The sequence below is a fragment of the Ylistrum balloti genome, unplaced genomic scaffold (genome assembly GCF_031769215.1).
Source record: "Ylistrum balloti isolate Yb309-2 unplaced genomic scaffold, AGI_CSIRO_Ybal_v1 Utg369990, whole genome shotgun sequence".
Taxonomy (NCBI): domain Eukaryota; kingdom Metazoa; phylum Mollusca; class Bivalvia; order Pectinida; family Pectinidae; genus Ylistrum; species Ylistrum balloti.
Genome location: NW_026782073.1, coordinates 458,861 through 473,200, shown reverse-complemented (window position 1 = coordinate 473,200; position 14,340 = coordinate 458,861). Strand labels below are relative to the sequence as shown.

General features: G+C 36.9%; 1 protein-coding gene across 1 annotated transcript in view; it reads right to left on the bottom strand.

The window, feature by feature from the left end:
• The window catches only part of LOC132547941 (spondin-1-like), an 89,417-nt gene extending 75,305 nt beyond the window's left edge, over positions 1-14,112 (bottom strand). The window contains exon 1 of the mRNA XM_060211750.1: positions 13,884-14,112. Within this exon, the coding sequence (XP_060067733.1) occupies positions 13,884-14,112 (229 nt within the window). The remainder of the gene's footprint in view (positions 1-13,883) is intronic.
• Positions 14,113-14,340: the final 228 nt, after the last annotated feature.

The window sequence follows — 14,340 nt, the reverse complement described above, 5'->3', positions numbered from 1 at the left end:
TTCTGAGTGTGAAATCAGTTTTATAAAAATCCTAGAGTATGGCTGTATGTTGAAGGTGGGGGGCTGTGTAATCACTTTAAAGATGCAGAGTCTGTAAATTACAGCTATAAACCAAATATATTTAGTGAAGCGAGACGAACACAGATAATAAGCGAGTATTAAAGATGTCGATCTTAATACGAATTAAAGGAATTACGACAGAGTTGGCTGTGATTATAGACCACGGATATAAATAAAGACGCCATAATCCCAAGTTCAGTGTTGCTAAACAGCTCATCTTATATAAGACAGCTTCTAATAACTCTCGAAATGTCTGCTCCAACTTCCGATCTCGTATGATGTCATGCTGAAGGAACGAGGTTCGCAGAGTACCGACATTGACAAAACAATGTCCTGCGAGGGTTCCGAATGGTATATCAGAGCGGAGTGCATTTCGAGAAGTTCGCAATATGATCTAAACTGCCTGAGATTAAAAATGCAGACGATGGATTGCCGTTTACAATTCAAGACTAATCGTATATAAATGATATGTACCTCATTCTTGCATAATGCTAATAAATACATCAGAATGAGTTCCGAAAGGTCTTGTTACAAGGTGGACATGTAAAACTCGGGGGTTACTACAGATGGGTGGAGTGACATGCTGCACACCTTTAGGATAAATAAACATGGGTGGGAAGGGTTTTTTTATCGCTTGTATACGGAAATTTGCATATGCAGCCACTTAGCATGTGACCTAAAGTCAAGAGACTACATGTTCGAAAGCCAATCTGTAATGTGTGGACTGGCGAAATTGTACACCTAAAAAGGGAAACAAGCCGCGCTGGGCAAGATCAACGTTCTTAGGATTTATTTGCAGCAATAAGAATCTCATCATTTAACTATACAATCGTTTTTAACACCATACGGTTTTACGTATAACTATTGTTAGTTCTCCATAACACACTACAACTCAAAAGCCTCTCTGTTTCGTTCCCTTTTTACACCAGGCCATGGGATGTGCAGGAGGACAGAAGACGGTGCAGTCATTGTTGGTACCAAAGGAAGATAACCGCCTGACGTGTATGGGTGTTTCAGTGTTATCAGATACATGTGTTTTTAACCATTGTTTAAACACCAGAGTATATTTACAGAGAGAAAAAAAGAGGAAATGAGTTTGTTTAATGTCGCCCTGACAATAAGAAGAGCAGCGCCATTTCTGTGCGGTGTGTATCACATCAGAATAAGATTGCTTCTCAAAAAACGTGCTTAGACTATTAACCGTGGTTAAAAAAAACAGTAGGTATGTTATAGTATATTAGATAGTGTAAATACTTTCATTTTCCTTTTCCGGTATGTTGATAATGTGAAGAGAATATATGCGTGTGTGTCGATTATCATAATAGCCGAATAATGATGAAAATTGCTATCAGTGCAAAATTATGCATATTTTGTAATAAAGAGCGGACATCTGCTAGCTTGGGTTTTTATCAACTTCCTGACGACAGTTTGATAATACATGTCACAGATACCCGGTATAAATGTATATCATTCAGACATACAAAACTGACACTTCACTATGATAACATATTTTGCGTGGATTTATGATACTCTACGCGTGAATGTTAAGGATAATTAGAATTGCAGCTGATCATGAATAAAAAATAAAGCAAATAGGATTTCCAAACCTTTCAACAAAAGACGACAATAAAAAGATTATATCATTATTGTTTATGTCATTAGTCCAGTGTTCTGCTGACCACTTGTTTACACTTCCGGTTCAAAGAGCTTTTACTTCCGGTTTTCAACACATTGTAAGTAATGTCATATTTTACGGGAGAAGACATTGATAAAGTGTTGCATACAATAATAAAATTGCTTTCCTGAAGACATGAAAACATTGTACACATTTGAAAATAAACTGAGTATTATCCGAGTCCAAATCCCGAAGCGTTGTTCATGTTGTTGATGTTTTTGAGTCGCCCCGGTCAGACTGTTGGGTGACACTACAACACAAGCACGGTAAATATCACTACCATTCACTGACGGAAGGAGACGGGTTTACAATACCCGACATTATAGGCCTCAGAAACTAGATCTCTCACACAGAGAACCCTCACAATGGCATTCACATGATACCTTCATTAACAACACAGAACCTAGTCAGATTTAATCGACAAACACATGGAGGTCACAACTATTGTTTGACCAGGATGTTACACGAAAATTGAAATTAATATCCCTTTTAAAAGATTAACCTAATTGATTATCGCTAATTAAATCCGTACGTTGTATAATGACATGTTTCCCTCCCCCTCCCCTATGGGACAATGGTTAGCCTAACCTGTGTGCTGGCTGTCGTAACGGTGACAAGGTGGTACCTGTCGCCCTTTTATACCTTCATCCTCCATACTGTACAGGCTGTGGAGAGGTGGATTAATTTACGTGTCACCAATCTAACTCAGCCAATTTGTAGCAGGATTGGTCACGCTACCCTCCGTGTACAGTATAGCTGTATTTCTGACCCCAAAACCAAATAACCCCTATTCTTACTAGAGACCTTATATATGGGCCAAGTCGTGCAGTTCTGTAATAAACCTAACACTCGGAGGTTGATTTCGGACCGGAGTCCGCCTCTATTGAGATCTGAATTAAAACATGAAAAAGGACCATTCCTTTGTGGTTGCTTAAAACTCATGTTGAGCTCTGCTGGAGGAAATATAGATATTCTGATGAGATGCAGTTTTGCTATATACTAACAATGATATTTCATGGTGACTGTTTCATCCCTCAAGTGTTACCTTCTACTATTGTCAATGACAATGACATCGATGATGGCGAGTTTGGGTTTAGAAGCAATACAGGTAGACAGATTTGACAACATGGCGTTTACCATCACAGTATTTGAAAAAAAAAAACAACCGAAAGCCAAAGTTTGTTGCCTTTGCTACTTAGGAGAACGATAGATAATACAATAACTTTATTTATTTTGCGAATCATAATAAAAAAAACTCTTCAATTATTCATATGTCTTGGAAAATGGGAAATGTGTTATTAAACACGCTAATGAAGGAAGTAGACTGTAAACACCGGAGGTATCGTAAAGACATATCTACGGAAAGGTATGAGAACAAGAAAGAGCTCGCAATCTCCGTATATTACCATAGTGAAAAATGTTGTCACATTAGAAAGCAATGGTTTGTTTCAGCTTTATTTAAGCATTGCGAGCGTGTTAGTACGAATACTGAAATAGTCCCGAAGCGAGGGCGAGCGAAGGACTTCAAATCACTTCATATTCCTACACATGCACAGGTGCTCGAAATTAATATATTCTTATCATATATTTTTCTTCAAATAATGTAATTGTCGTCAGCTACAAAAACTATATTGTAAATTTGAGGTCACTATAACCGTTTGCTATTTGTTCGGTATTTGACGTATTTCACCGATGACTCGGGGTTGACTTAACCCACCAGAGGGATACATTAATTTCAAATAGTGGTATCATTAGCATTAAAGCCACCACGTGATGTCGCTAAGAGCGCAAGGTTTCCGAACATCTGCATGTCCTCGAGCAGACACGTGTTTACATACTTAATATACATGTATGTTCCAAGTCAGAAACACCTTGTACACATCGCGGGTCAATACACATAACAATTGTTTTTAAATCGGAAAGTTTTGGCGGTCAATTCCGCTATATTTAGATTAAATCTACATACCGCTCAACGATTTAAAAATGTAACGTAAATACGCCCTATCTACATATTGTATGGTATCAGTCCCACGGTCCCGCTACTACAGTAGCTATGGAGCTGGTGATCGAAAGCTATCACTGCCGATTACAGCCGCAATTTGTCATCTTTCGCTTTGATCTCGCCTTACTTCGAGGTTTCGACATTAAACTTATATTTGGTAAACTATCTCAATTGGTATGTACAAAGATTTGATGGTCATCGATCATATCATCTTCGTCGTCTAATTAGGAGAACTGTTCTGATATACATCACCAGTTAAGTTTTTCCTACATTCTTACATGTGTGTGCGTAGGGGGATAAAATGATTATTCATTTTAATTCGTCAGAATCAATAATGAACTTATTTACATATTTTAATTACCATTTGAAAAATAACAACCCTTCTTTTGCACAATGGAGTCGTCTAAGTGTTTTATTTGGACATATTTAAATATGGTTTTAGGGTAAACACTTTAATTTATGTGGATGTTCAATATGTGATTGTCGGTATTATAGAAAGGAAAATTCCAAATCCAGCACACGCCCTCAGTAGATTGTGATGTTATGTCTGAGGCGTTATAAATCACCCGACATCATCTATATATTGTAATACCTGTGTACTTACAGAAATAATTTATCGGGTTTTAAAATACCTTGTGTATAATTCAAAATTTTAAGTGAGCTCATCATAGCTCTATAATGCAGTCAATCAAGACATATTTAAGAGTTCTCTGAACACAGTTGAATCGGTTGTCAAATTGTAAACCCGCTACCTATTGTCATGGTCGTCCATGTCGTATTCAGGACAAAGGTCTTTTTATAGAATACTTCTTTAACATCACGAATTGAAATCGTATATTTTCATAATTGAATCATCTCCGTGTCAGCGCAAGTTGTACGTGCGAGCTAGAGAAAGTCAGATAACATTTGGATATTAGTTAAACACTAGTCCACACAACCGTATTTTATGGAAAATAAAGATGATTCCGTACAAACGCGTTCTTCAGAGAATTAGAATGACATTGTACAAACGCGTTCTATAGAGAATTAGGATGACATTGTACAAACGCGTTCTATAGAGACTAGGATGACATTGTACAAGCGCGTTCTATAGAGAATTAGAATGACATTATACAAGCGCGTTCTATAGAGAATTAGAATGACATTGTACAAGCGCGTTCTATAGAGACTAGGATGACATTGTACAAGCGCGTTCTATAGAGAATTAGGAGGACATTGTACAAGCGCGTTCTATAGAGAATTAGGAGGACATTGTACAAGCGCGTTCTACAGAGAATTAGAATGACATTGTACAAACGCGTTCTATAGAGAATTAGAATGACATTGTACAAACGCGTTCTACAGAGAATTAGGATGACATTGTACAAACGCGTTCTATAGAGAATTAGGATGACATTGTACAAACGCGTTCTATAGAGAATTAGAATGACATTGTACAAACGCGTTCCATAAAGAAATAAGATGATACTGTACGATGAAGTTCTAGAGAGAGTTAGGCTGGAGGTTAAGTAAGTTGTTACGATTATAGTCTGGTCCCTTACTGTAGGAAGGTAATTTGTGAGACCATGGCGGTATACATAGACCATGAGATCTCTCCAACCCGTCACTCCTGGGTCATTAACGTGATTGATAGGAAATCATCTCATAAGCAACACAAATACACCTTAATGCTGTACACAGGGGATCAAACAGATATACAGTTATACTACACAAATATTGAACAGAGAGTGCCATTGTAGTGTATACATGGAATCGTACGTGTTATAATCGTGACACGGCCCACTATGTGATAATCGATTCTGCTTTTATAAGTTTTCAACAATGAAATTTCTCAAGTTTCTCTGTCAACTTTTCTTTATAATGTATCAAGCAGATAGCCATGTTACACAGATATCAGCAACACTCCTGTTGGAATACATCCTCAAAAACAGCCATTTTGTATCCAATATCACGTCATGAATCATTTTATCATCAGATTCACACAGATGTTTAATATCATAGAACCAGTTCACTGACTGGCGATGTTGGTAATGTCTGCCATCGGAGTTATGATTACGCTTGAATAATCTGTCGCTATCACCACTAATATATTACTTATTACAATCATAAAGAAGTTATGACTTATTCTACTTATTTAGTAAAAGAATATGAACAGGTATTCTGACACAAATATCAATTACAAACATTCGAGATAAAAAAAACATGTTGTACATTGACGAAGCTGTCAAAGCTATCGGATCGCTACATGTATCAATGGTGCCGTCATCTCCGGTAAATAATCTGTGCCATACTATGAGCATGTCAAATGTCCGATTTATTTTTATTAAGACATCGATGTACTTGTAATACAGTAAAACGGAAGTGTGTAGATAAATATGTGGACATTTCGCCTATTGAATCCATATAACCATTATCTCGTCAACTGACACGTTAGCCGTCAATTGACCATGAAATGGACAATATTTGTCTACGGACTGACAGCTGATCATGGACGGTAAAGCACCACGCCCCCTTCAGGACATCACCGTCCACTGACACTGGCAGACAAATGGAAAACAACAGTTATGATGGAGCCGTTGGCAAACCGGAATGGCTAATTGGGAAGCCTGGAGGTCCTTCGGTGGAGATTGTCTTTAACTGCCATGATCATAATGTTGGGGCAGTTGCGTAGTAGGGCGTCTTACGGGACAGGATAAACAGAATCTATATCCTGACAGGACAAACAAAGACGTTCCCTTTAAATCCTAGGGGAATATATACATCAATGTGGACGGTTCAGTCGACTCGCCCTATTCTGTCTACTTGGTCATGTCATGGCAGTGTTTACGATACGTCGATACAATGTCAACCTTGAATTTATATTGTGATCGTTGTCTCGTGAAAACAGTTTACAAACAAAACAATTTGACTTATTATTTCAAATCTATCATCTCCTGCCTATTTTTGTTGCCAGGCTGGAGAAATGGTACCAAATAATACGCCGACACCTCCCCAATACTGACATATTATAAACTCTATATATAGCCATACGACTTACGATAACCACACTATAACTATATAACTACACGTCAACTTTATAACCACATGTTCACTTCATAACCAATTGCTAACTATGTAAACGAATGCTAACTTTATAACCACGCGCTAACTATGTAAACACATGATAACTTTATAACCACATGCTAATTATGTATCAATATGTACACGCAATAACCATCTACTAACTTCGTGACCACATATTAACCTGATAAGTGCACGCTAACTCTTTTTAAACTTTATAACCGCACGCTAACTTTTAGAAAACTTTTGAACCACATGCTACCAATCTGTAAACACATACTAGCTCAATAACCACATACAAAGTGTATAACTATTCATTAACTACATAACTCCAATTTACCGTAACCGTATATAATCTCGACATAGCACAGATTACTGACCGATTACAGGTCGACCGTTCAACACTTGTCTGAGCTTTTGACCTCTGCTGCAGATTATCAAATATTACCGTTAAACTTTAATCCAAAATGCCTTAGAAATATTGTATAATACCAACCCAGTTAACAGAAGTTTAATATGATATTACTAACGATCCGACAAACACCTGGTAGCGACACATAATCTGTATCTAAACCTATTTGTGAGAGACTAGTTATCACGGACCAGTTGTGTACCAGTAACAGTTTTCGATGTTTTATTTGGGGTGAATTCGAAAGTAAAAGAACGTGCAACTTGCTATAAAGCGATTTTAGCGTTGTTGCTGGGTTTACTATTTCTGTTCGGAACACACCTTGTCTGTAATAGTTGTGGTGAATATCCGAGTTCCGATTATCTTTATGACAACCGTTAACATAGGTGAAATTAGTTGATGTCATAAGACATGGAAATATCAAATTTGATTGACAGATCCACATCAACAACAGTAAATATTGAAAGGTAAAAAGCAGTTAAACGATAGTTGCAATGTCATATTTCCTGTATCTGGGTGGCACCTGCTCTGCATGTGTGGGGATAAATAGTGTCACACTTCATTGTGACAAAATGATGGAGGCATTGGATTAAATCAATGAACTCTACTATTAGAAATAGTTGTGGTTTGAAGTGAATTAAAATCGACCACCTTGAGGGCATTCACCGATCGTATGTACACTGCGATGTTCCTGGCGTGGCCCGTCAGCCTGGCCAGTTTCTCACCAAGATTATCGTCATTTTCGTACTAAAAGTTACGAACATGTATTTATAAAGCCCTCATTTTTCTGTACCAAGTAATATAAGAATGCTCATTGAATGCTATTTTCTTGATAAAATCTTTAAGACGTTATGGAATTTGGTCAATAAATCTGGTCCATCAAACGAAAACTTATTCTCGGGCCGGAATTGTCGGTCCGTAAAACACCCGTAAACTATTGTTGACCAAATTTACTAATGTGTTTTTGAGTCACAGTTAATATAAAAGTAAGATGATTGTGATAACATCCATTAAAGTTATATACATGTGGATTCCATGGATAGATTCAGTGTGGTAAACAGGTGTCCGACAGGTTCACGTGCAATCAGCACAGGTAATACAGGTATTAATGGCCTAAGCGACCCCGAGACCTTGACCGGAGTAGTTTCTTCTGCTACGACCCTTGATATAGATAATTTTTTTCACAAGTATTCAACTGTCTCTACTTCATGTTTTATTTACAGTATGAATTTCGACAAGTTCATGGGGACAATACCAAGCTGCACAAGCTGCTGATTTTGGCGATAAATAACTAGACTTCGTACAATGCACAATCTTAGAACATACTATCCTGTACGTAAACGTATCTGTTATGTATTTTTCTTTATCACAGCATTTATGTACAACAGGTAATATCACACGATCGTGATGTGCCTCCGTGTACAACAGGTAATATCACACGATCGTGATATGCCTCCGTGTACAACAGGTAATATCACACGATCGTGATGTGCCTCCATGTACAACAGGTAATATCACACGATCGTGATGTGCCTCCGTGTACAACAGGTAATATCATACGGTCGTGATGTGCCTCCATGTACAACATGTAACCTTACGATCATGTTTGGCCTCCATGTACAAAACGCCATATGTTTTATGCCCAAATACAGAGCAGAGCAACGCGAACAGTCGAGTACCGTCGTTGGGGCAACAGACCAGGTTTTTTGTAATCTTGAGGCTAAAAAGTATCAACATCAAACAAACTTCTGTTCATATAAATTGCCTGATCGAACATTGTGAATTTTTACACGTTTCTCGTGTATGCACTTAGTTACGGCGCTCCAATCTTGTTACGTGAGCGATCTGGTTTGTCGCGCAAATACAGAGAAATTAACATAGAATACATATTCCCCCCGAATCCTCTTTTATAATTCTGGGTGTAACGTTGGTGCCGCCTGATTTCAATACTACCGGCCCCTTTTATACAATATTTCTATTCGTCTAACAAATAGACTTACGTAAGTCGTGCCGAGTTCTCGACATATTTTACCCCGAAGGTTTGAATACATCCTGCGCTTTATCACCTTTACGTAGATGGGGTATCATTTCCAACCAGGCGACACATATCAGAATAATTTTAAAATCTCCTACATTGATATGAATTAGAAATGATCTCCATTGATGTCCTCTTTTCTATGCCAAGAAATGCCCCCGGTAATGCCCGTTAGGTTTTCATATAAATTCCATGATAGCACAAAAATATACCAGACATAATTTCTCTGGGAAAAATTGCTATGTCATTTAATAAATTCTGGTACATATTTATTCTCGCGTTTGGCGTGTCTCGTAGTCAATTTGATATAGAGATTTAAAATCATCTGTTGAAAATAATACGTCACTGGTAACAATATAAATGTCAGTGGATATCTGTGTAACTGTAAGGGGGATGTTTCCTCATTAAGTTATCTCTGTGTACGACGGTCATTAAGAATAGTATCAAACTTACTGTCTAGAAGATAAAGGTCAAATATATCTCGGTGCGTCACTCTATCTAACTGAATATTGAATGTCGTACCTGCCCGATCGCGTTTAGTTTAGTGTATAAACATCGTACATGTCCTACAGTTTACCATACCTGTATAGTGTTTAGTGTATAAGTACCGTACCTGTATAGTGTTTAGTGTATAGTATCGTACCTGTATAGTGTTTAGTGTATACGTACCGTATCTGTATAGTGTTTAGCGTATAAGTACCGTACCTGTGTAGTATTTAGTGTATAAGTATCGTACAGTCTGTGTAGTGTTTAGCGTATAACTACCGTCCCTGTATAGTGTTTAGTGTATAACTACCGTCCCTGTATAGTGTTTAGTGTATAAGTACCGTACCTGTTGAGTGTTTAGTGTACAAGTATCGTACCTGTATAGTGTTTAGTGTACAAGTACCGTGCCTATGTAGTGTTTAGTGTTGAGTACCATACCTGTATATTGTTTAGTGTATAAGTACCGTACCTGTGTAGTGTTTAGTGTACAAGTACCATACCTGTGTAGTGTTTAGTGTATAACTATCGTACCTGTTGAGTGTTAAGTGTATAAGTACCGTACCTGTTGAGTGTTTAGTGTATAAGTACCGTATCTGTATAGTGTTCAGTGTATAAGTGCCGTACATGTATAGTGTTTAGTGTATAAGTACCGTATCTGTATAGTGTTTAGTGTATAAGTACCATACCTGTGTAGTGTTTAGTGTATAACTATCGTACCTGTTGAGTGTTAAGTGTATAAGTACCGTACCTGTTGAGTGTTTAGTGTATAAGTACCGTATCTGTATAGTGTTCAGTGTATAAGTGCCGTACATGTATAGTGTTTAGTGTATAAGTACCGTATCTGTATAGTGTTTAGTGTATAAGTACCGTACCTGTGTAGTGTTTAGTGTATAAGTACCGTATCTGTATAGTGTTTAGTGTATAAGTACCGTACCTGTGTAGTGTTTAGTGTATAAGTACAGTACCTGTAGAGTGTTCAGTGTTGAGTACCGTACCTGTGTAAGCTCAGCTTAAATACAATCTGCTTAATCCAAATTGTCATTAATTTGTATGTAGTGGAATAAACCTATTTGAAAATGAAATCTTAGGATCGACTAAAGTCACAAAATTAACAGCACTATTCTGGACCATCATGTTTTCTTGTTGTACACACGTGTAGACTTTTGGTCATTTCTTGCTCCACGGAGTGGTCAGTTCTACCCCCATAAAGTGCTCACTCCTTGCTAAATGAACACCTTCCAATATTAGCTCGTAATTTGAAGGCGAAATATTTATCAACAAAATACAACGGTTCGATTACGAACGGCCCTAATCAGCAAATGTACCCTTCCGCCGCGTGGGGCCGGATCCTAACGAAAACAGACGTACAACTAGGGGCTGATAAGGACCATGTACGTCATTTAATTAGGGACGTGGATCAGGGCCACAGTGACCTGAGAAAAGGTATTTACATATTCAATATTTTTCTTGGATCGCGAGATACGAAATTTTTTAATATAGCAGTTAAAGATTTGACTAAACTACGGTATGGTGTTTATGATAAAACCACTTCAATGAAGATTATATAAATGTATGTCCGATGTATGATTTATTTAGCATAAAGACATTATTTTGATTTTCACGAAAAAGGTATGGGTTCCGTATTATGAAATACATTTTTAGAAGGTCTCATGATGTTCAAGGGAAGGATAAGTAAATGGTGAGCTGGAATGAAAATCCGAGGACATTCTCTACGACATTAATGAAAATTCTAATTTTGATTTGAGAACTTTAATACATGAGGGCCCTGTGTTATCCACAGTTCCACTTGATACAGCTTTTTATAATCCACACAATGGACTCGATGCTTTGAAGGTGAATCTGATTATCTCGTATTCTGTCGAGAGGACAGCCAGGTAATTTATATGTATGTATTAAGTAAAATGTCATACCTGTGAAATTTTTACCTGTAAGAGTAAAATGAAGTCTGCACTTGAACGAGCTGTTGACATTCTCAGATACAAACCTCGACAAATCTACAGGTACGGGGCTTTGTAAAGCAACACAATTATACAAGGCGCGCAACAACACAGAAATTTACACCTGTTCAAAGTTTACTGTACGTCTTTTTTCTTACCCTGATAATTTTCTCTATCAACTGAAGTGCACTACCCCAATATCTGGAGTGACTTATCTTACTGTATACGTCAATGGGGACCTCGCCATATAACAAATCTCACAGACGTATATACTTCAGTTGGGTTTAAACGTCAACATTCATTTGTGAAAAATTAGACCAACAAGTGCAGTAATTAGTATGATTAATTCAGCTAAGACTCTCCCAGGGTTAGGCTGTTATGTCAGAATTTCCGTCAGCGGTTCCATAGGAGTAACATACCTTACAGGGTTATTATTATCAACTCATGCTCCTTCTAAAGTGTAGAAAAAATCGACCAAAGTGAACTTCATGTAAAGTGACACTTAAAGACTGTTAATCTCTAGGATCAACGTTACTTAATATTTACATAGCCAATATTCTAGAGTTGTTAGTGTGTGTTTTAATTATATCTTTATCGATGATAGGGATATCAATCTATTTAATAAAATAATATGCTATCTATCGTGACGTTCTCGGTATACTCGTGTGGCGGGTGTAATCCCGGGGACGGGGTCAGCGAGCTGGGGGCTACATACCCGGGTCAATATTAGTTTTGTGAAAGATTACTGTTATAAATAACATAGGATTCAATTTCAAATAACTCGATATCCCTGGTCTGGCGTCAGGTCAGCCTGAGATTACAACCAGGCTTTATATTAAGAATATGCAGTTTTACTATCGTTACATGTATTTTTCAGGCTAAGTTTGTAGTCATTTGCATCGATAATTTCATCTAAGAAGGTTTTTTTCAACATTTTTTTCTCGACGAAATTGTCTTTTCAGGGGTTTTTTTTCCGGCAAAATTGTCTTCTTACGTGATTTTTTTTTACCAAAATTGTCTTTTCACATGAATTTTTTTGACCTTGATTGTCTTTTTACATGAATTTTTTTGACCTTGATTGTCTTTTTACATGTTTTTTTCAGTTTTAGATGATACTCAGGTTTTTTTACAGAGATATAAAGTACGTAGTAAAGTTATACAGGCATTATCAGTAGTTATCATAGTAGTTTTTATTTCACGTGATGTTTTCCTCTGTATTGTTACAGGGATGTGTAGTTTTACTGTATAATTCAGACTAAGGTTGTAGTTTTACAGGTATAATACAGACTAAGGTTGTAGTTTTACAGGTATAATTCAGACTAAGGTTGTAGTTTTACATTGTATAACTCAGACTAAGGTTGTAGTTTTACAGGTATAATTCAGACTAAGGTTGTAGTTTTACAGGTATAATTCAGACTAAGGTTGTAGTTTTACGTGTATAATTCAGACTAAGGTTGTAGTTTTACGTGTATAATTCAGACTAAGGTTGTAGTTTTACAGGTATAATTCAGACTAAGGTTGTAGTTTTACTGTATAACTCAGACTAAGGTTGTAGTTTTACGTGTATAATTCAGACTAAGGTTGTAGTTTTACATGTATAATTCAGACTAAGATTGTAGTTTTACATTGTATAATTATGGCATGTTTCAGACACAGATTTTGTCCAGTGTTCATCACCCGGTCCTATACTTTCCGTACTCATATTTGGTTTCCATCTTAGGGACATGTAGTTTTACGTAGTATTTTTTCAGACTAAGATCAAAACTAAGATAAATCACAAGATCGTGTCCTTTAAAATAAATTAAAAAAAAATCACATTATCTCAAATATCTTGATTTATGTATTAAATTATATGTACATGTGGTATTTTAAGGAGTATAGTATACAGTAATACTTATTTCTGTCAGAGTTTTATTTTTAGTGTAATGGTCTGTATATATTGGCTGGTGATATACTAGGACTGTGCTGTCGGTGAATTATTAATTAATTTGTAATCGTGAGAATAAATACGTAAACAATGTAATGTTTGTCCGGTTACATCACGAGGCTTTCCTGTAACACTTAACAGTTCTGACTAATATCCGATCTCTACATCTGTCCACACATGCTTAGAACCACACCAATAAAACACGTGCACAACACAGATATTATAGCATTACCCAAAACTACTTCTAGATATGTTGATTATTATGACTTACCTGTGTATGTTTCGCCTGGCTTGTATTTTTTATTCTCAGGTAAATCCTTAATTAATATTTGGAATCCCCCAGTGCCGTTTGATTTTGGGGCAACCGTATGTATAGGTAACCTGGCACACACGTCCAAGTTCGACCGTGCATGTGCAGGTGTGTAACATCCAATAAGCACACAAGTAATTAGTAAACAATTAATGAAGGTAACTACACCCTTCATTGTGGTAACAATCATTCCCTTTCCGAAACAATATACACAGCTCGAAAAATGTGTGAATTTCACATTGAGATAAAATGGGTACGTTTCTCCTCTGTAGTTGTTAAAATCACACAAAATTATACTTCACATGATCACATCACCAGGCTACATGTAAGTTCCAGGTATCGGGCAGTAGGTATAATGTAGATATTTCCCACACAGCGTAGATGAAACACACGTAGGAATAACAGTTAGAAAACATGT